The following is a 22,905-nucleotide window of genomic DNA, read 5'->3' as shown; positions in this document are numbered from 1 at the left end:
TAAACTCTTTTGTCAAATTATGTAAAACATGAAAAACTCTTATTTAATTTTGTGTATTTATAGATGCTGGTTATGAAATTAGCCTTATAGCAAGACAAAAGCCATTTTTATTCCAAAAATGTTTGAAATTTTCATCAAAGTCATTTCCGCCACTTGCTATTAAAACAATACACACAAAACACATAATTTAAGATGTGGCGGAAAATATATTTTGGTGGAAATGTTCATTAAATAAATGAGTGTAATAAGTGTGTTTTTTAAAGAGTTGTTTTCTAAAAATCCACATGTAAAAAGTGGCCATGAAGAAACACTCTATTCAGCATGTTTACATGCCTTATTTATAATCCAATAACCATAAAAAGGTACTTCATGTTTTACTCTTGAACTTCAGTAGTGTCACTGCTAAAACTGTACAAATGATACAAATGTAAATGCAATTAGCCATGAATAATTCGACTGTAGAGTATAAAACAAGCAGTCGTAATTTAATGGTAAGCCATTAGAAAATAACATTCAGACTAATATATATATATATATATATATATATATATATATATATATGTGTGTGTGTGTGTGTGTGTGTGTGTGTTAGATTTGAATGATCAGAGCTTTGTGTTTAAAATAGACATTATAAATAAATAGACATATATAATAAATAGACATTCAAGAAAACCAGGTGCAAGAAGCCTTAAATAATCTAATTACAGTACAAATATGTAGTAGGTCAAAAAAGAATTAAGAAAATGAGTACAAGAAATGAGTTTCTAATATGATTCAACATACAGGATGGATATTGGTATCAGAGGGCAAAAGATTATATTCTTCTCTATTTATTCATTAAGAATATGGGATGGGTCAGATATTATTTTTAGGCTAAGGCTTGCCTCAATACAGTCTGCCCATATATTGTTATAATAAGATATCATTAATACTCATTTTCAAATAGCGAACAGAATGAGAGAAATGTATATTAATATGGGGAAAGCTGGTTTAGACTAATGTTTTTTTTTTTTTTTTTAGTTTGATTTTTTAATCTTCTGTACTCCTACAAATCCATAAGTGAGACTTTTTTATCTGATATTGGATTGGATATAATTATAATTGGATATAATTTAGTATTATTACTAATATTATTAAAATGGCCATTATTGCAATGATACACTTTTGCTAGACAACTAAAACATTCAAGCTGAACATTGTAGCTGAAAAACAGACTCATTGAGTTTCCTCTCCCTTTAATAAGACATCTAAGCTTGTCTGTCTATCACAAGCTTTGACAGTTCTGGGAACAACTGTATCTGACATTGTACTGTTGTGAAGAAGAGAGAAGTGTGAGAGATTACTCGATTCGTTATTTTAATCTGTTGACATCTCTGAAATATAATTTCTGATCAAAAAGATTCTAACATAACAAAAGCAAAATCTTGTTATCTCCTATTTATTCAAAAAGTAGGAGAGACCAGGGAGTGTTGTAACATTTAGTTTGAGCTAGTTGTAAGAGGAAATATTCAAGTAGAATATTAAAATTAAAACTAAAATATAACTAGTAGTATATGTATTGCGGTAATCAAATTTATTTGATCAATATAAGTATTTGGCTACGCCTCCTCAATATATCACACCATCTTTTCAGTTTACACATTGAACTTCAACATACACGTAACAGTTTAATGAAAAGGAAACAAATACAGAAATAAATTTACCTCAAATGTTTTTTTTTTGTTTTTTTTTGTTTTGTTTTTGTCTTTTGCACATATTCTTACAATTACTGTCACCTCAGGAGGGTGGTTATGGGGACGTTTTGTCCCCATAATGTAGGGTTTACCATGAACACACACACACACACGTTGGGTTTTCATGTTTTATGGGGACTTTCCATAGACATAATGTTTTTTACACAGTACAAATTGTATATCCTAACCCTAAACCTAAACCTACCTATCACAGAAAACTCTCTGCATTTTTACATTTTCAAAAAACATCACTTAGTCCGATTTATAAGCTGTTTTCCTCATGGGAGCAAAAAATGGCCCGACAAGGAAAAAGATTTTTAATATTGCCATTTTTGTGGGGACATTCTGCGTTTACCAGGACCACACACACACACAGGTTTGTTTTGATATCTTAGTGAGGACATTCCATAGGCGTAATTGTTTTTATACTGTACATTCTATCCCCCTACACTACCCCTACTCCTAAACCCATCACAGAAAACATTCTGCATTTTTACATTTTTAATAAAACACTGTTTAGTATGTTTTTAAAGCTATTTTAAATATGAGGACTCATGAAATGTCCTCATATTTCATGTTTACGTCGTAATACCAGTGTAATACCCATGTCATTATACAAATTTGTGTCCTCATAAACCATGAAAACAAGCACACACACACACACACACACACACACACACACACACCTACACACACACCTACACACACACACACACACACACACACACTACATGGAGTGTTTTAATCATATGTGATTAAAGGTGTTTTAGGTCATCATATTAATTCTATCATTTATCTAAATTGTAGCATATATAACAGATCATCATATGACATGGACATTTTCTTACATTCACTATTCTTTCTTTCTTTCTGTTGATTATATACATATATATATATGTATATATTATATATATAATTTACAATTTACAATCTACTAATTATAATGATGAATTATAATAGCTGCATGCTTCACTGCCTGAGAAGTGACTCAATCTTTTAATGCCATCTAGTGGTTAAAAGCTTTAGCTACACCTTAATTTTTTTCTTGGTAACAATATCTTTTATTTATTGACAATAACATTAACAAACATTATTGCATTATGCTAAACATTACTAGTTTATCAGTTAACTAGCCTAATTTTCATCCTTTTCCACATCCTTGGTTTACTGCACCACTGTACTTCCTGACAGAGAGACTTTTGTTTCATGATGGTTATGCACTGTATAATCATAAATCACACAATTCATGTTTTAAAACTAAAAAATTAAACGCATTTTGAAATAAATATTCATATAAAGATTGTTGATTCTTTTTAAAGACATTTCGCATTGTCTGTCCTTTTACAGACCCCCCAGCGGAATCTTCACAGATTATGTCTTTTTTTCCATAGATTATATATTTTTTGTGTGCTTGAAATGTTATTATAACTGTAAGAAGGGCAGTGCAAGCATCATACAGATGATGCAGATCCTTTTTTACAGTGTCAGCGATTTCCTGGGGTTTCTTTCAGCTTTCTGTCATCTAACATATTTTTTTAAATATTTGATTTAGACTGATATATCAGCCATATCAATTATTGGCCAATATTTGAATATTCTGACATACTCAAAATGACCTTATTAAAGGTGGTCAACCCACCTAGTGTCAGTTCCCAAATCTACCAACAGCTTTTACTATATTTACATTATATCATCAGCCATATAAAATTAAAGCCCATATAAACACTATGAAACTACCAACTATACACTCAAAATATCAAACTTTTCCTGTTTGATAATATATTGAAAACATTCCAGACATTACGTATTTTACGTAATATATAATGTACGTAATATACGTACATTTTACGTATTTGTAAGTGGTGTTTCATTCACACAAACATGTCTGTTCATTCACCATGCTGATATTACTGGTCAAAAGTTTGGAATAATCACAATTTTTTTTGTTTGTTTGTTTTTAAAAGAAGACTATTATGCTCACCAAGATTACAATTATTTGATCAAAAATATTTTTTGATCAATGCATTTATTGCATTAATTTGATAAAAAATTGGAACTGTTTTATATTGTAATATATTTTAAAATGTAATTTATGTGATGTCAAAGTTGAATTTTCAGCATCATTACTCCGGTCTTCAGTGTCACATGGTCCTTCAGAAATCTAATATACTGAAACATTTTTTATTATTATCAATGTTGAAAACAGTTTTTGCTGCTTAATATTTTTATGGACACCATGATACACTACCATTCAAAGTCTGGGGTAATTTTATTTTATTTATTTTTTTTACTTTTATTCAGCAAAGATACACAACATTGATCAGAAGTGACAGTAAAGGCAAATATAATGTTACAAAAAATATATTACGAATAAATGCAGTTCTTTTTAACCATTTTTACTGTATTTTTGATCAAATAAATGGCCTTGGTGAGTATAAGAGACTTCTTTTAAAAACATAAAAAATTAAATCCATTATAACAACAATATACTAAATAAAATGTAGAACACATTTTATTTGTATATGCCACGACAGTCAGACATATATACATTGTACAACAAATATATACAGTATTGGCAAAAAAATTATGTCCGGAGGGTATTGGTTTGGGGATTTGTTTTTAACAACCCCAAAAATTTGATTAAACCATCAAAATATGAGGAAAATATATATATATATATATTTTTTTTAAGGGGGGGGGGGGGTTATAACACTATTTCTTGCATTCTGACTTATTTACACTGTTAAAGAGTTGGATTCTACTGCTAAACATGGCCAAAGTTTCAAAACACGAGTTGGACGTATGACAGAGTATTTCTGTGCCAAAAATACTCTTCCAAATCCTCACAAACTTCTGGGGGTTTTTTCCGAGTATGGGCCTGAGTGATGTAAACAGGGGCAGAATTCCTTGTACGGGTACTTCTCCAGGAAGGGCGCGTGCACACGTTGACTAGAGAGAGAGCAAGAGTACGCCCATCAATGCGCGTTCGGCTTTACAGAAGTCATCGGCAGCGCTGCACAGGTCACAGGACTGCACGAAATCAACAACGTCTCCACAAAGAAGTGTGCTTTTGGTTGTGAGGGAAAGATAACCTTGCCTCCCAAAGAACCCAGCGTTAAGTTGAGCTGAGAGTTTTGTTCTCACGCGTTACATTGATATACTCTCGATATTTGTCATTAAAATAACCATAGAAACTGATAGGTGCAATCACATTTTAATTGGTTAAAATGAACAGAAAATATATCGTGTTTTTCTGTGGCTGTTCGAGCCCTTGGGATTGGTGCTTATGGTTTCATAAACAAGGCCCAGGTTTACAGATTGTTTGAAACTGAAAGACGGAGTGGTCACAGCGGTAATGATCCCGGTCATGAGTTGGAACAGCAGGTGGTGAGTAAAACTGCTTCAAATGTCTGTTTTGTTGGCAATAGGCGCTTAAGTGCATATAATGTAAACAATGTGAACGTAGTGAATTCATAAATTCATAATTCATCATTCACTATACGCTATATTCATTATAGTGATTCAAAAGTTATCCATGGATAACTCAATGGTGTATTGCGTGTGTTTAAATATATTTGTTTAGCTGACCATTGATAGCTTGCAGCCGATCTCTACACAAAAGCTGCTTGTGACAGCTCGTCACTCTATCTCCGCTCACAACTACACGCCTCCAGGCACTCGGCTGTTTTCAGAAAGACTCGGTACAGCGTATGTATCTTTTATAAATATGATAAAACTAAAGACTTTTTGGCGATATGAAGGATGCTTTACTACTCTATAGGTACTCAAGATTAACATGAGATTGGCAGAAACTGTGTGTGATTGGTTAAAGGTGTTTATCTGACAAAATTATTTGGCAAAAAAGTGGAAAACAACAGCTACAGGTTTTATTTTACTATGCATAGAAACAAAAATCTCAAAAGAAAATGCATACATTGACTACATAATCATCAGTTATTAATTTAATCCTGTTTTTGTATCACAGCCTTCTGGTCAAAAAAAGAATGTTTGTAACCAAATAGTATTTTTTTTTTTTTTATTATTATTATTTGTATTTTTCAATGGTGTCCCACAACTGTTTGGTTACAAACATTCTTCAAAAATGTATTGCTTTGTATTCAGCAGAACATATAGCCTACTATATATAAATGATGACAGATTTTTGAACTATCCCTTTAATATGTGCTTTATAATGACTAATAAACAGCCAATGTCCTAGTAATATGCATGCTAATAAGCAACTAGTTAATAGTGAGAATTGGACCCTAAACTAAAGTGTTGCCTGGTTTTATACATACAGTAGAGTTATGTAGACATTGTTAATGATTTGTTTATGAGATCATGATGGACATGGAGCACTGTGTACAAGCTTGCACAGTTACGCAGATGCCACGCTCCACAGGCTAAAGGAAGTGCCCGCTTCCCCGTTCCCGCTAGCCAAAGGGAAACTCGCATTCTGGCTCACGCTCACAGAATGCAGCCAACAAACCTGCTGCTGGGTCACACAATGTGTGTAAACAACATGACAGTGCTCCCCCAGTCACCCTGAGAGAGCGAGAGAGGCATGACCTTCACATGGATTTCACATAGCAACACAGAGCCATGGTAGCAAAGCTTGTGTGTTGGCATATTTTGGTGTAGGGATTCATATCAAAGATGCTTAAGGTGAATTTACACTCACACACACACACACATTTATATATAGTAAATTTATAGTTACAAAATAGATTTGGATCAAAAATGTCTATGTAAATACATTCTGAGGGGTTTACATTCTTCAAAGGCCCAAGTCAACAAGACATGTTGTGTAGTGCATGGACGACAATGCTAATATGATGCATTATAAATGCAATGTGTTGTGATGTCATGATACTCTGAAAGAATCCAGTGTTTATAATTTATGCAAGCAATGCTAGACATTTTGTGCTTGACAGCGCATTATTGAATTCACCCTGTGGGAGTCGATGGAGGCTCCTACATGCTATCTTGCACTTCCACGTCTATCTTCCTTTCAAAGTTCTTCTCTTTTTCACGTGTTTGATCCTGAAATATAGTGGCTCACTCAAAAGTGTTACTCTAGTTCTCTGACAGAATGTTGAAGCTGAAAAAGCTCAGCGCATTTCAGCGCAAAATCAAAACAGACCTAAACTTTTCATGAATAAACTTTCCAAATTTTGACAAAAAATGTTGAATGGTGTAGGGGAGAGCGGGGTAAGTTGTCACACTTTTCACAATGTCTAACATTTACTGAGCACCATACATCACAATGGTATAAATGTCATACCAAAAGAAAGAAGGAAGTCTTGGGCACATATGTTGTATTCATTACATTTTCATATCTTATCTCATTACAGAGTTGTAGACTGTTGAATAGAGAATGTGCACTTGTGACAATTTGCCCCTTCGGCGGGTAAGTTGTCACACTAGATTATCTAAAAATAAGAACACAACTACTTTATTGTTATTATCAATATTATTAATATATTAATATATTAATTCAAACCAGAACTGGAAATATAAACAATCATGCCTAGAGAATTTGGAAAAACTATTATTTCAATCCAAACAATACACATTTCAATCAAAACACATTAAGTGGCAAGACCACTTTACTTTAAACTTTAAACTCAAATTTTCTCTGGCTTGCACATAGATCCATGATAACTGAATGGAATACTGCAGATAACGCGCTTAACATGTTTAATCTCTGAACATAACTGACTTAACATGTTGAACCTCTTTTTTGAGCATGTTCTATGTGTTTATTTGTACTGGGGCAAGTTGTCACATGTGTCATTGAGACAACTTGCCCCAAACTGACATGTGTGCTAATGTCTTTTATTATTTTTAACATTCATACCTAACAAAGTTGTATTGCATAAAATTTAAAGTGCAATTTTTTTACTTTTTAAGCCAAAAAATTAGAAAAATTGTGCTATCCTCAGATTAGAGCGATCTTGACCACGTGTGACCAGGAAGTTGACTATGGAAGAAGAAGTCATACAAAGTGGCTATTTGATTTTTGAGATAGAGCCTCTAGTTTTGGAGTTATGAAGAGTGTGACAACTTACCCATGTGGCAACTTACCCCGCTCTCCCCTACACATAGCAGTTAATTTCTGTCAAGTGTCCTTATTAATTATTTTAACTGTAGTTTTCTACAATGTATTTTTCTGTTACTATATTGGACAGATATATTGCCTGGACTAAGGAGCAGGTTTTTTGGATAGTCTATGAGTTCAGGTTTTCTCTCACGAGTGGACGAGTTGCGTGATTTTGCTCGCAGCTAGAGGCGGATTTTTGAAAGTCAAAGCATCTGTGTTTTTTCTCACTCCTTCCTTCATCACTCTGAGCAGGTTTCTCTGACTAGAGCGGAAAAGGAAAACATGGAGTGGATCTGGAGCCGAGTAATTACAGGACACTATACAGCTCCACTCCTGTTTGCTGTCATCCAAGCTTTCAGTCTGTGCATTGCTCCGTGACACACAAAGTTCGATGCTGAACTATCTATCTATCTATCTATCTATCTATCTATCTATCTATCTATCTATCTATCTTATGTGCAGTCACTTGTCCTTACCTAATATATAAAGAATTAATACAACAGAGGGTTAAAATATCAATCATTTCTGCCTACTAGATTTAGACCAAGTTAGAGGAACATTTCCAGAGAGTCTGAGGGAAAACAAGAGGTTAAATTAGAAAATACTATTATGTTTTTGCTTGTACATTCTAGGGTCTCTGAGACCCCATTCATAACATTAAGTCAGTCTTAACAGTGACGCTTGGGTTTGAAATACTGCGCAAGCTGCATACTGATATGTGCTGATATGTTTTCAGAAAAGACCCTACCATGAGAATTCAGTCTAAGTATGGAGGAATTAGATCATACCTTGTTGAAGGGAAACCTCAGTGCCCGCAAGCTCCCCACCGCCACCACCACCGTCGTCTGGAGTTTTGCGTTTCTTCGACATTGGCGGTCTAATATGACGCGATCTCTGTTGCCTGTTTGTTCTTGGCTCAAAACGGATATACGAATGAGGACGATAAACACTCAATTGTCTGGGCAAGCACATAAAATTGGCAGGATGTCGACAGTTGAAACCTTCACAAAGCACGATCCCCATTCATTCGGGCATCCACAGTTCCCAATTCTCTCCACTACGAAACAAACGCAACGGGAGCAAAAGTTGGCATGGTCGCGGGTGATGATGCTGGTAAAGCAATGTGTGAATTAAAAAAAAAGAAGAAGATGATGACGAAAGAAGAGAAAAACGAATATATAAAAAACTTTAAAAAATGTTAAGCTTCCGGCTTAAAGCATAAGAAAAACGCACGGATTTCCCCTGACAAATGAGAGATGTTGCTACAAAAGTGATTTGCGCATCACGTGTGCCCGGGATTATACTGAAGCAGAAAAGTACGCATCCACGACATTTTGCAACTCAAATCGCTCTCGTCTCTTCGCAGTAGCACGAACACCCACAATGTTGACCATGTTGTTGTGATACACAGCAGTACTAACATTTTTCAGGTATGTTATCTCAATAACGCCCTGTTCAACTGTCAGTCAGCCGAGTTCGCCTTACAGCCAGTGAACTTCTTGTAAACGAGCTGCAAAAAGTCGATTTGAAAAGTCACCGTTGTCTGTTACTCAAGTCAACGCAAAAACAAGAGTCATCTAGGGAGATTTTCTCTTTGTCTGTATGGGTCCAGTTTAGAGCGATGGCAGAGCTCCAATCGATACCATCAAATGCTGGACGGACAGAACACAACACTGTACCTTTGCTCTTACACAGAAATCATCTGTCCAGCGATGCGTTAACGATGTTCGCCTTGTGTTGAGCACGCTCTTCTCAAAACTTCTTAGTCCGGTTGCTAGGAAACCACCACGGATTCATGATTTTAGCGCTCTCTTGATTTTAAGTGACTTCAACTTTACGCAGATATAGTTTTCGTAGTTTTTTGAGCGTAAACGCTCTGTGTGTGTTTGGTGGCACGAAACAGTTTAAGAATTCTGTATAGGCTCCATCAGCAGCAGCATCATCAGGGCTTTAGCGTTTCCATTCCAGAGACAGGATGACGTCAGTAGCCTCCTCCGCAAGTGGTGCCAAGGCTACAGCTTAGATTGACTCAAAAGATAATCTCGTTTATTTTACGCAACAACATTTGAAATGACCAGGTTGTCTGTAAACCTCACGTGTGCTGGCTCCAAGTGTCAGATGGACCTTTTTTGTCCAAGTTTGATAGAAAAAAAGCCAAACAAAGTTCCAGTCAGTCACTTACTTTGTTTGCAAAAATCACACTGGAGATGCTAAGTGCTCACGTGAGGGATTGTAGGCTGTGTTGGTTGGTTTTAGGTTTACTGGACAAGTTTCATCTGGTCATACTGGTTTAAACCATGTAAGACCAGCTGGTTTAAATTGTTGTTAAATTGCTGTTGTTGTTTATTTTCCTACCAGTTACTCATACGTATCTTTAACAAAATGTTAAAAATCGTGAAATAAAAAAAGCGTGTGCGCTGAAAAAAAAGTGCATAAAATAACATTTAGCCTAATGCTTTACCAGAACACATTCTAAATTGCACGTTGTCGGGTTACTAAATATAGATATCTTGCATGTAAACGCCTGCACTCATTAATTGCTGCAGTCTATTTCTTCGTTTGTCCCGTGTTTCTGCCATTAACACTAGACCCTAATCTCTTTTTTTTTTTTCCCCCGAAAAAGGAATCCACTTTTCAGGATTTCAGTGACGTGACATGACAGCTATCACTTAATCGTCACTTGCCCCCTGCGTTGTTGCCAAATTTTTGGCTCTAAACATATCGTCAATATTGCACTCTTCAGAATAAAAATTAAGACATTTAACCACAAGTCCAGCTAATACGACTGTTGGGCAAATAATGTCTGATTTTTAGCAACAGTCTAGTCGGATAAAACACACATAAATCTAATAATAAGCGACTGCTGTGTAATATAACGTAGGTTCCTTCGTAACCCTGGAATTAAATAATAAACATTCATAACTCTGTATTTTGTAACTGGCTGTATTGTGAGAGGACTATATCAGATCACCCTGGCACTTCGAGTGACGTTCGCCTCCAGTGTTTTCTGTGGGCAAACAGCTCCCCCCCACCTCCCCAAATTCACTGCAGCTCTATTGACGTCAGAGCTGCTTGCGTCAATGCTCTCTCTTTGACAGAAAGAGAGTTCCCCCCCCCCCTCCTCTTGGATCCTAATAGGATTATTATAGAAAAATGCCCACAGGCCTTTTCAATGCTGGTAAAATGGCAATTTCAGCCACTCGCGTGATGCATTACATTAAAATGTGAAATAGAACTATAATACATAATCTATAAGTGTGACTACTCTCTACAGATCCACATGTGGTCTAAGCTCTGTGTGCTCCATACATATTGTAGTAGCTATTGTTTAGGCCCATAATCTAGGCGCACTATTCACAACATGTAAAATTACAAAATAGCACGTGTTTGTGCAATACAACACAAATTAAATGTAAAAATTAAAACAAAATTTTATGTTTTCTAGTAGGGGATCAGAATATTACCCCCACCCCCCTCTGAGAACACATTAGAAAGCAGATTAATCATTTCTGTGTTCGTGCAATACGAAGCAGCTATGACGTAATTTAAAAAAAATTTTTTTTTTTTTTTAGGCTTGACTACTCTCTCAGACAGTGCAGCATCATAGATACTTTGTTCTTGCGTGATATGTTATGAGCAGTTCAGGAATGGTTTGCAAACTGGCAAATGCTCCTTTTTTCATTGTCCTTTAGCAGTAATCGATCATATTCCGATCCTAGATGTTTGTTTGGTTCATAGAGTGTTCCAGCTGTGTTAAAATAGCCTACACAGCATTTAGCATTGGCTACTACACCACATTAAATAATAAAATAATACATTCTGGTCATCAAATTTGATTGGCTGACCACTGTTATTCAGTCCATCATCACTGGAACAATTTCACAGTTTTTTAAGACAAACTTTCAGCCTATTCAATAGTCACAATGTATAATTCAGTTTTAACACTAAAGTTTGGTCTATGCATACAGCCGAATGCACAGCCTTTCAAAGGTGATGTTTCATCTTACTGCTGCTCCCCATGCCATGCAGCACCGCTCTGTTAACTCAGAGACCCGAGTTCCAGGGTGTTGTTTCCAAGCTGGAAGGCTGAAAAATCCATTCCATTTGAGATACATTTTCCACACCGGTCATGACCCTGTCAGTTAATTACACAGCAAGCATTCACCATTTCAATGTGTTTTAACTTTAAAATACAAACTTTAACATCTAATTCCAACACTATGCAGTGTCTATGCAGCTTTCGTGTCCTAAAGTCCCAAAATGCACTGGGTATGTACAATTGCGCGTGATGCAAATTTCATCATCAGCATAGAACGTGCCAGGCCAGAATCAAATCACAGATATCCCTTTTCCACCAGAATGGTTTGTGTTCTGGTGCCAGAGCTTATTCTCGTCCAGGCGAACTGGAGCTTGTCGCTAACCGGCTGTGTGTTTCCACAGCCTTGAGGAAGGAACGGTGATGTAATGCTGCTTATAATGCTGTTATAACCAGTCTAAAATCAAACAGTGTGTGTCCCGGTGTTTGTGCAGACAGTACCTGTTTTGCTGCTCACTGTACCAGAAATAATTCTAGCGTACCGATAGCTCAAATAAACTCCTGGTACTCTCATCTGTCCTTTTCAGAGATATATTGAAACTGAAACAGTAAAAAACCATTGCGTGGAACGGTTCGAGAATGGACAAAGGCCAGGAACCCGCACCAGAGCTGTGTCAGTGGAAAATGGGTATGAGAGTGCCTCTGAAATTAGTGAGGGTTGTCCAAAAGGCCCTCAATGGGTCGAACACGTATATAGTTAATTTGGAAGTGTTATTTATTATGTCCAGGAAGTGTGCTGTTTATTATTAATGTTACTTTGAGATGCTGTACTATTTTGTGATGATGATTTATTTTAGGAACCCCACCTAGTGCAAGATGAGCATTTGTGGTTGAATAGTATATACATTTTTATTCTTTTTAGAAAATGACCAATCGTTTTGCTAGATAAGATCCTTATTCCTTGAATTGGGATCGTTTAGAGCCCTTTGAAGCCTCATTGAAACTGCAGTTTGAACCTTCGACCCGTTGTACTCCGGCGAAGTCCACTATATGGAGAAAAATCCTGGAATGTTTTCCTCACAAACCTTAATTTCTTTTTGACTGAATAAAGAAAGATATAAATATCTTGGATGACATGGGGGTGAGTAAATTATCAGGAAATTTTAATTCTTAAGTGAACTAATCCTTTAAGCACAGCATGGTATGAACACAGATGAGAACGGGAATCTAATGAATGCAAAGGAGGTACACAACAGATGGCACATATACTCCACTTAGAGACTTAAACCTGTCATCATATCTCTACCTTCCAGATTTACAGGATTAGTTCATTTTAAAATGAAAATTACCCCATGATTTACTCAAGTCATCCTAGGTGTATATGACTTTTTTCTTTTAGACGAATACAATCTGAGTTATATTAATATTTGCCCTGATGCTCCTAAGCTTTATAATGGCAGTGCACGGAAACCACCTGTTTGAAACTCAAGAAAGTGCATCCATCCATCATAAAAGTACTCCACACGGCTGCGGGGGGTTAATAAAGGCCTTCTGAAGCAAAGCAATGCATTTGTGTAAGAAAAATATCCATATTTAACACATTATAAAGTAAAATAACTAGCTTCCGCCTTCTGTATTCAACTTAATAAAAAGGATAACTGACGTCGACTTGTTTCGTAAGTTGAATACGGAAGCCGTAGGATGTAGTGTAATCATTTTGAACTGTGAGAGGTGTTACACTTTCCTCCTAAGTTGAATAGGAAGGAGGACCGGTGGAAGCTAGATATTTTATTCGTTCATTCAGCTTTTTTTATTTCCGGACTCAAGGTCCATTAGAAAAGAAACATACAAAAAAAAAAAAAAAAAAGACAATTATACCAATATTTTCTCATAGATGTTATCGGATCACACTTTGCCTAGGATTCGACAACAGCATAATAATAGCATTCTGTGAATTATCTAATTCTGTAATTATCTAATTATCTAATATTCTTACTCTTGACATACAAAAGATTACTTGCACTGCTCCACCTCGGTTTTCTCAAGAGAATTCTCATACAATCATTGTAAGCAGTCTGAAGCTTACATAAGCTCACTTTTTTAAACTTGACCCATAAAGGAGCAGTATAAAAAGAGGTACAAAATGTTCTAAAAAAGGTTTATCTTAATCTGATCTGAACACATATAAAATTTTCTTACCAACATATTGTCTTGGGCATATAGCATACAGCGCTGCCTGTACATATCCTCATTATCACCCATTTCATCATTAATTATATGTCCCAGATACTACCCAGATATTATTTTACTTTATAATTTTTTAAATCTAGATATTTTTCTTCAGAAGGCCTTTATTAACCCCCCATAGCCGTGTGGAGTACATTTATGATGGATGGATGCACTTTATTGAGTTTCAAACAGGTGTTTTTATTAATTATAGGTGATTATTAATATAACTCCAATTGTATTCATCTGAAAGAAGAAAGTCATATACACTTAGAATGGCTTAAGGGTGAGTAAATCATGGGGTAATTTTCATTTTAAAGTGAACTAATCCTTTGCTATCGTGGATCTACCTGAGGCTTCTAGTCTCTTCTATGAGCAGACAGTTAACGTTACTGTATGCCTGCCTCACACAGCGTGCTCAAAGGTCGAGTGCTTTGGTCACCTTGTTTAAAAGCTATTTCATCTATATTTTAAACTTTGTCATGTAAGTGTGTGTCCAGTAGGTGTCACTCTTTGGTAATTGGTCACAGAATATAGGTGGGATCCTTCCCTCAGGTAACAGGTGTTGCTGCAGGGAAGGTGGACGCAGTTTTTTGACCGCTACGCAAAGTTATGCTATGCCACACTAAGCAAGTAGGAAATCTGTACTGGTGAAGAACTGGAACTGTGGATTTATTAACTGTTTGTTTGGATTCTTCCTTACTTGAAATAAAGACCATTGACGGTAAAATAAATCTACGACTGTGAGCATATAAACTTTGCAGTGAATAATAACCCAGGCATGCACATCCATTAACAAGCACCGTCCAGCATCCCTCAGCTGCTTTAAGTAGTAGACTTGGCTGCCTACATTTGGTCAAAAAACTGTATTTACTCAAAAGAAACCAAGTGGATTATTGGAAGATTATTGGAAGAACTTCACATCGACTTTGTTTACATCTGAGATCAGCTGCAACCACGACAAGAGGACACAGCAAATCTGTGGATTATATGTGCACATCTTTCCTTTTGGGCCAAGGACCATCTACCAGCACGAGGAAAGCAACCGGAGCTGCTCTACATATGTCAGCAGAGGAACTTTGTTCAAACTTGGTGCCCAACGTGAAGAGGTATGTTTAGTAGCGTTACTAATTGTTGAATGGCCATTTAATTTTGTGTGTCACAACATGGGGTGCAAATCCAATGCATTGGTTGTTAAAGAGGATAACTAACTTTGCAAACTAGTTTCATTGTTGCTTCGATCGTGCTTCTGAATATTCTGTGGATTATGGAGACAGCTGAAACTGAGCACAGGTCTATGGAAGCGCTTCAGTTGTACAATGGTGTTTTTAATGATGTTGATGTTCAAACAGACAAAAATGTGTTGTGGGGAGATCACGTGACCCACCGGTAGTAATGGCGGTGTAGTTTGATTGCTCCCTGACTCGGTATCCCTTATATACTTCTCAGGTAAACCATCAACACTTGGTTAGTTTTGGTTGCTCTACTCATGGTGCAACGAATGAGGATGGCAAAACGTCAATTAACGTTGGCTTCTCCAGAGAAAAAGAGAGTTAAAGATCCTAATGTTCCTGAGGGGGAACTTCGTGCCATTGTTGCAGATGAACTGAAGTTGCACCTCAGCTTCGTCAGGGAACTGTTCAGGAAGAATTTGCCCCGATAGCGGATATTGGAGTCCTGGAAGAGGATGTTCGTCTGATAAGAAACAACTTTGACAACATGCAGGCTGCTCTCCGTAACACGAAAAAAGACACCGTGGAAATCCAGGTAGTAGTGGACTCCCTTCAGGAAAAGTTTTGATTTGAAGAATTGAAGACAAAAGCCACCAGTCTAATGTCCATTTAGTGGGACTTAAAGAGGGTGTAGAAGGAGATGACCCTCTACGATTTATACAAAATCACCTTCCTAAATGGATTCCCTCTCTCGCTGGCAAGGTATTGGAGATCAAAAGAGCTCACCGTATACAGCGAAATCAACCCCTCGTACATTCATCTTCAGGATGCTGCGGTATCAAGATCGGAATGCGATCCTGAATGGAGCCTGAGGTGTTGGACAAATACTTTATAATGGATCTCTGTTGCTCTTCTTCCCAGACTACAGCAATCAAACTGCGTACAAAAGGAGATCGATGGCATTGGCGAGGAAGAAGCTAACCCAATTGGGAATAACATCTTTTTTGCTTTATCCCACGGTAGTGAAAGTCACTCACCGAGGGAAGGTTTCACTTTTGGAGACACCGGCGGAGGATCCCATCGCAAATTCTTCTCTGAAGGGAGTTTCAGTGCCTGTGTCACGAGAATCCGAGGATAGTGAGCACGAATCTGCAGTTCCCATGGAGGACCTTAATGAGACGGTTTGACTGACTATTTTTTCATCCGAAAAATGACCGGGTCAGGCGTTGACGGACAAGCCAGACTGCTAGTTGGCTGCGTATACAAAGATGTACTACAGATGACTGTTACAGATCCCTTGTTCCCCTGGACTCCAAATCCCATGATCCTCCTGTTTCATCACCTGCACTCACTTCCCTCGTCAGCTCCTCATCATCACTCATCACCTGCACCTGGACTCTATTGTCAGCACTCCCATATATTGCACTCACTCCCTTCACTCCTCGTCCGTTCTCTGTTTATGTTAAGTGTATGTTTGGTGCCTCCTGCCTTGTTTATTAAAGAAGTGTATAATTGTGGAAATCCGTATCTGCCTCGTCTCTCTACACCAGTACACGTAACAGAAGAACGGACCAAAAAAACGACCGGATTTTCCACAGAAAAAAAAAAATGGAGACTTCCACCGGCTCCCTGGATCCAGCTCCTCCAACGCCTCTCACCCTGACAGCCAGCGATCGCCTTATCGGGCTCCTGCAGGTAGGTCGTTCGCTGGAGAGGTATGTGGAGGAGTTCGTTGAGCTCGCTTATTTGTCGGACTGGCCTGAAGCAGTTTTGATCTCCCTGTTTTTGGATGGATTGGACGACGACACTATCCGTTTGGATGAACCTGTTTTTTGTTTCTCCTTAAGCGAAACTATCAATTTAATTTTGTGGTTAAATGGCTCCAAATTCTGCGTGGATAGGGTTCAGGATAAGTGTTGTCGTCCAGTCCATCCAGAAACACGGTGGGCCGGGCCAGTCAGTCAATCTCCGTCTTCCTCCGCATACCCTTCCAGCGAACTCCCTGCCTGCCCCATGCTGGACCCACATTCCTCTACTGGGCCCAGAAAGCAGAGGAGGAGGAAGCTCCAGTGTCTCCAGGCCGCTCCAGTGTCTCCAGAGCCCGCTCCAGTGTCTCCAGAGCCCGCTCCAGTGTCTCCAGAGCCCGCTCCAGTGTCTCCAGAGCCCGCTCCAGTGTCTCCAGAGCCCGCTCCCGTCCCTACGGGGATTCTAATTGTGTATGAGGGAATGGATTACAAACCTCTGCCAGCCTCACACAAGCCGCCCAGTGATGCGGCCTGGCTGATAGACTTCTGGGCCGAGCCGAGTTCTCCAGTCTCCGCCGAGCCGAGTTCTCCAGTCTCCGCCGCCGAGCAAGCAGCGCCAGTCTCCGCCGCCGAGCAAGCAGCGCCAGTCTCCGCCGCCGAGCCAAGCTCTCCAGTCTCCGCCGAGCGAGTATCTCCAGTCTCCGCCGAGCAGATTTCTCCAGTCTCCGCCGAGCCAAGTTCTCCAGTCTCCGCCGAGCGAGTATCTCCAGTCTCCGCCGAGCAGATTTCTCCAGTCTCCGCCGAGCAAGCAGCGCCAGTCTCCGCCGAGCAAGCAGCGCCAGTCGCCGCCGAGCAAGCAGCGCCAGTCTCCGCCGAGCAAGCAGCGCCAGTCTCCGCCGAGCAAGCAGCGCCAGTCTCCGCCGAGCAAGTTTCTCCAGTCTCCGCCGAGCAAGTAGCTCCAACCCTCTCCGAGCCTGCGGCTCCAACCCTCTCCGAGCCTGCGGCTCCAACCCTCTCCGAGCCTGCCGCTCCAACCCTCTCCGAGCCTGCCGCTCCAACCCTCTCCGAGCCTGCCGCTCCAACCCTCTCCGAGCCTGCCGCTCCAACCCTCTCCGAGCCTGCAGCTCCAAACCTCGCCGAGCCCTCAGCTCCAGCCGCCGCCGCCGCCGAGCCCTCAGCTCCAGCCGCCGCCGCCGAGCCAGCCGCTCCAGCCGCCGCCGCCGAGCCAGCCGCTCCAACCACCGTCAAGCCCTCAGCTCCATGCTCCACCGCCCTAAGGCCCACTCCTGCCCACAGAAACAATCCCTTCCTCAGACTTTTAAAGAATCTCCTTAAATTCCCCATGTATTTTTTGGGGGGGGCCTAGTACCCGTTCCGGTACCTGTGGGTGGGGAACTCCTGGGCGGGGGTTCTGAAGCGCCAGAGCCCACCAGGGCACCTGACCCTCCATGGCAGCCCGCTGCACCTGACCCTCCATGGCAGCCCGCTGCACCTGACCCTCCATGGCAGCCCGCTGCACCAGACCCGCCATGGCAGCCCGCTGCACCTGACCCTCCATGGCAGCCCGCTGCACCTGACCCTCCATGGCAGCCCGCTGCACCAGACCCGCCATGGCAGCCCGCTGCACCTGACCCTCCATGGCAGCCCGCTGCACCAGACCCGCCATGGCAGCCCGCTGCACCAGACCCGCCATGGCTGCCCACGGCTCCAGACCCGCCATGGCTGCCCACGGCTCCAGACCCGCCATGGCTGCCCACGGCTCCTGACCCGCCATGGCTGCCCACGGCTCCTGACCCGCCATGGCTTTTGAGCATGCCCTGGAGACCTCCACTCCAGTCTACTCCTCCCCCTGCACCGGCATGAGGTCTCCAGGGCGCCCGCCCCCTCCCAGTTGTTACATCTACGGCGCGAGGACGCGCCTACCGGGAGGGGGAGGTACTGTTACAGATCCCTTGTTCCCCTGGACTCCAAATCCCATGATCCTCCTGTTTCATCACCTGCACTCACTTCCCTCGTCAGCTCCTCATCATCACTCATCACCTGCACCTGGACTCTATTGTCAGCACTCCCATATATTGCACTCACTCCCTTCACTCCTCGTCCGTTCTCTGTTTATGTTAAGTGTATGTTTGGTGCCTCCTGCCTTGTTTATTAACCCTCTGGAGTCTGAGGCTGATTTTGGGCCCTGGAGAAGTTTTGACATGCTCTGACATTTGTGCTTTTATCAGTTGATTATAAACATATTAATGACAAAAGTGTCATTACACTGTATTCAGCACAAACTAGGCTACCATAATATGTGAGGAACATGTATGTACATGTTTGTGTTTTTTAAAGGAATAATGTTTATGCGTGGTTATTGAAAAAAAAAAAAAAAAAAGTAACTGAAACAATACCTCAAAATGCATACTAAATGTTTTTTCACAAGACTTTTGAGAATTGTATATTTTAGTGTAGAGTTTTTGCTTCAAAATGATGTGGAAATGATCCTCCCTACTCTGACACATAAAACATTGTATTGATTTTAAATTTCTAAGACACTTTTTGTTTAGCTAGGCCATATGCGAAGAGGTGTGACTCTTCATGAATAATGAAGTGATTTACACCTGGGGAGATTAAGACCCTGCCCTAATGAGCCGCATAATGAGCCATTCAGTCAGGAATGTGACTGAGTCAACTAAGAAAATGCAAAGACAAGACATATCATTGTTTTTTTCTTTTTTATTTAAAATAAAGTTAACAATATAATCCACATATAAACTAGGGTCAAAGGCACATTTTGTGTATACAGGCAAATAAAGGTAAGGTTTATAAAAAAAAAGCCCACTTTTACACCCTATACATAACCTGCTAGATCACATATAGATAATCTTTGCAGCCCAATGGTCAGTGAGAGGTGGTGAACAGAGAATCTGAACAGTCACACATCTGTGTGCCATTTTTGAAAACAGTTCCTTTTCAACTGAAGACACAAGTAAATGTCACATGCCTGGCATTTCCAAGGTGTGTCTTGCCTTTTACCAAGCTGTACTTTGCAAAGCATGCAGTTCCGACGACCAGCGGTGGCATTATTCCTTGCATTTTGAACATTTTGAAGAGACTCTTAGGAGTGTGTTCATCAGCAGGACGCAGCTGTGGTCCAGGTTCCCGTGCAGGTAGGAATCTCAGAGTCTGTGGAACCATGTCAGTGTCATTATCTGTTTTCCATGACAGAGCTGAATGCCTGTTGCTTGTCTGAATGTTTTTCTTGGCCTTTTTTGCAAGGGGTTCTGGAGCACTCTCATTAGGGCTATAGCTGGAGAAAAAAAAACAGTGAGATGGTTATTACACAAGGAGCTATACTATTTGCATCATCAATAACTAATACTAATATAATGTTTATTATTGTATATATTAACATTACCAAGCACTAATGCTAATATATTGTGCACGCATAAGAAAAAAAGCCATACAGACACATATATACATACACTACTGTTCAAAAGTTTGGGATCACTAAGATTTTTAATGTTTTTAAAATACGTTTTGTCTGCTCACCAAGGCTACATTTATTTAATTAAAAATACAGTAAAAACAGGAATATTGTGAAATATTATTCCAATTTAAAATAACTGTGTACTATTTAAATATATTTCACAAAGTCATTTATTCTTGTGATGTCAAAGCTGAATATTCACAATCATTACTCCAGTCTTCAGTGTCACATGATCCTTCAGAAATCATTCTAATATGATGATTTGCAGCTCAAGAAACATTTCTGAACAATTGTAAACAATAAATGTCTCTTGAGTAGCAAATCCTCATATTAGAATGATTTCTGAAGGATCATGTGACACCGTAGACTAAATAGTACACAGTTATTTTAAATTGGAATAATATTTCACAATATTACTGTTTTTACTGTATTTTTAATTGAATAAATGTAGCCTTGGTGAGCAGACGAAACTTATTTTAAAAACATGAAAAATCATACCGATTTCAAACTATTGAACGGTAGTGTACATAGGCCTACCATATAGTGGGTGAACGTGTACTTACTCTTTCTCATTTCCGCCTGTGTTGCTGGGTGCCCTCTTAGTGGGAATTGCAGGTGAATGTGAGAGTGATGGATCCACATTCCTAAAAAAAACAAATTGTAAAAAAAAAAAAACCTGTTATTATTAGCATATAAGATACTACTCTCATACCATTACCTATGCATAACGGACAGGAAAGTAACAGGTATACAAGCATGCTGTATATGTCTGTCAACTGGCCATTACCGGACAAAGTGTGCGAATGTGTAAACGTTACAGTCTGCTATATCAGTTTGCACATATAGTGGGTAAACGTGTACTTACTCTTTCTCATTATCGCCTGTGTTGCTGCGTGCCCTCTTAGTGAGAATTGCAGGTGAATGCGAGAGTGATGGATCCACATTTCTAAAACAAAACAAAAAAACTGTTGTTGTTATTATTAGCATATAAGATACTACTCTCATACCATTAGCTATGCATAACTGACAGGAAATTAACAGGTATACAAGCATGCTGTATATGTCTGTCAATTGGCCATTACTGGACAAAGTGTGCGAATGTGTAAACGTTACAGTCTGCTATATCAGTTAGCACATATAGTGAATAGCAACACGTTCGCGCATTTCACAACCAAGCATATTTTAGCACATTCATCATAATATGCTATTCAACTGCATGCAGTTAATCGATCTAACGCGTGTATCCAACGTATCTATGCATATTAATAACAAGTCGAATATCAACAGAAAAGCATTCTATTTATAAGCATTTTTTGAGATAAAGTTATATAGAGTTATATAGATAGGCCTAGATGTAAATATAAGGCAAATATATAGGCTATGTACGCTTATATAAAAAAAACACGTCAAATAATTTAAGTATATCAACAGAAAAGCATTCTATTTATAAGCATTTTTATGAGATAAAGTTATATAGAGTTATATAGATAGGCCTAGATGTAAATATAAGGCAAATATATATGTACGCTTATATAGAAAAAACACGTCAAATAATTTAAGTAAAACTAAATCACTTACTCATCAGAAACTGTATCTTCAGCTGGATCAAGTCGCTCTTCAAAATGCAGACGTTCATCGTCAGAGTCGTGTTCTTCTTCCGAGGAAAAAGTGAACTCTTCCTCACTGTCCAGGACCATCTGAAGAGCCTGCTCACCTGAGTAGTGATGCTTTTTAAGACGCTGTTAGGGGCGTTTACAGTTTGCATAGATCGCCTCAGCACATTATATTATGAATAGAGCGCTCTGCGCGTGGGCGGGCACACATTAAAGATAATTAGGTAAGACAGGAGAAACAGTACCTCTCTTTACTTTTATACTGATTACATAAAGGGAGAATATTTTTTTTAGAATTTATTTGTTTCGTTTAAAAGTAGACACTTAAAGCTTTGCAAAGACATATCTCTCATGTCCATGTAGCATGTATAAGCCATCTATTTTAGTTACTTTTAGTGACGTTTTAGAATGATGTTTGCAGAGACGGAGATCGCAGGACAGCACACCCTGTATATTTTATTTATTTTTAAAAAGCACAAAGTTTTATTTTGTGAGTGTACACAAAAAAAGAAGACATTCTATAGTTTCATTTGATATATTACTTATGTCTCTATGATAAAAAAATGACGGAGTATTTTAAGTCTGTTTTGCTGCAATGTGAAAAAAAAACTGCAAAACGCGCCGGCGCGTTTTTAGACCTCAGAGTGTTAAAGAAGTGTATAATTGTGGAAATCCGTATCTGCCTCGTCTCTCTACACCAGTACACGTAACAATGACGTACATCTCTTTCAAAATAGATACTTCAAAGTGATCTCATCTTCGGCAGGCAATAAGACTAAAGGAGTGCTGATACTGTCTAGGC

The 22,905-nt window shown here is 39.1% G+C and overlaps 2 protein-coding genes across 5 annotated transcripts in view; both read right to left on the bottom strand.

Annotated features, from left to right (window-relative positions):
- Nucleotides 1–9,787, bottom strand: part of pde10a (phosphodiesterase 10A) — a 145,718-nt gene extending 135,931 nt beyond the window's left edge. The window contains exon 1 of one of the 4 annotated variants that reach the window (XM_048205811.1): nucleotides 9,516–9,787. Coding sequence is in view for 3 of the 4 variants with exons in the window: in XM_048205807.1 (XP_048061764.1) it covers nucleotides 8,625–8,859 (235 nt within the window). In the remaining variant the exon portion in view is untranslated. Of the gene's footprint in view, nucleotides 1–8,624; nucleotides 9,483–9,515 lie in introns of those variants that run through there. The other 3 variants (XM_048205807.1, XM_048205809.1, XM_048205808.1) reach the window with 3 other exon arrangements.
- Nucleotides 9,788–19,755: 9,968 nt separating this feature from the next.
- LOC125277439 lies at nucleotides 19,756–22,510 on the bottom strand. Its single transcript, XM_048205806.1, has 4 exons — nucleotides 22,069–22,510; nucleotides 21,356–21,436; nucleotides 21,054–21,134; nucleotides 19,756–20,310 (listed from the first exon to the last, which is right to left on the bottom strand). The coding sequence occupies exons 1-4, from the start codon at nucleotides 22,185–22,187 to the stop codon at nucleotides 19,974–19,976; spliced, it is 618 nt and encodes a 205-aa protein (XP_048061763.1). The 5' UTR covers nucleotides 22,188–22,510; the 3' UTR covers nucleotides 19,756–19,973.
- Between the last annotated feature and the right edge of the window lie 395 nt (nucleotides 22,511–22,905).

Source organism: Megalobrama amblycephala, linkage group LG10 (genome assembly GCF_018812025.1).
Source record: "Megalobrama amblycephala isolate DHTTF-2021 linkage group LG10, ASM1881202v1, whole genome shotgun sequence".
Taxonomy (NCBI): domain Eukaryota; kingdom Metazoa; phylum Chordata; class Actinopteri; order Cypriniformes; family Xenocyprididae; genus Megalobrama; species Megalobrama amblycephala.
This window is presented reverse-complemented; position numbering and strand designations above follow the sequence as displayed.

Coding starts and splice junctions, on each gene's coding strand:
- LOC125277439 (XM_048205806.1), bottom strand. CDS start 22,187: ATGGTCCTGGACAGTGAGGAAGAGTTCACTTTTTCCTCGGAAGAAGAA. Junction 21,437..22,068: donor GAAGATACAGTTTCTGATGA/GTAAGTGATTTA, acceptor GTTTTGTTTTAG/AAATGTGGATCCATCACTCT. Junction 21,135..21,355: donor ACAGGCGATAATGAGAAAGA/GTAAGTACACGT, acceptor TGTTTTTTTTAG/GAATGTGGATCCATCACTCT.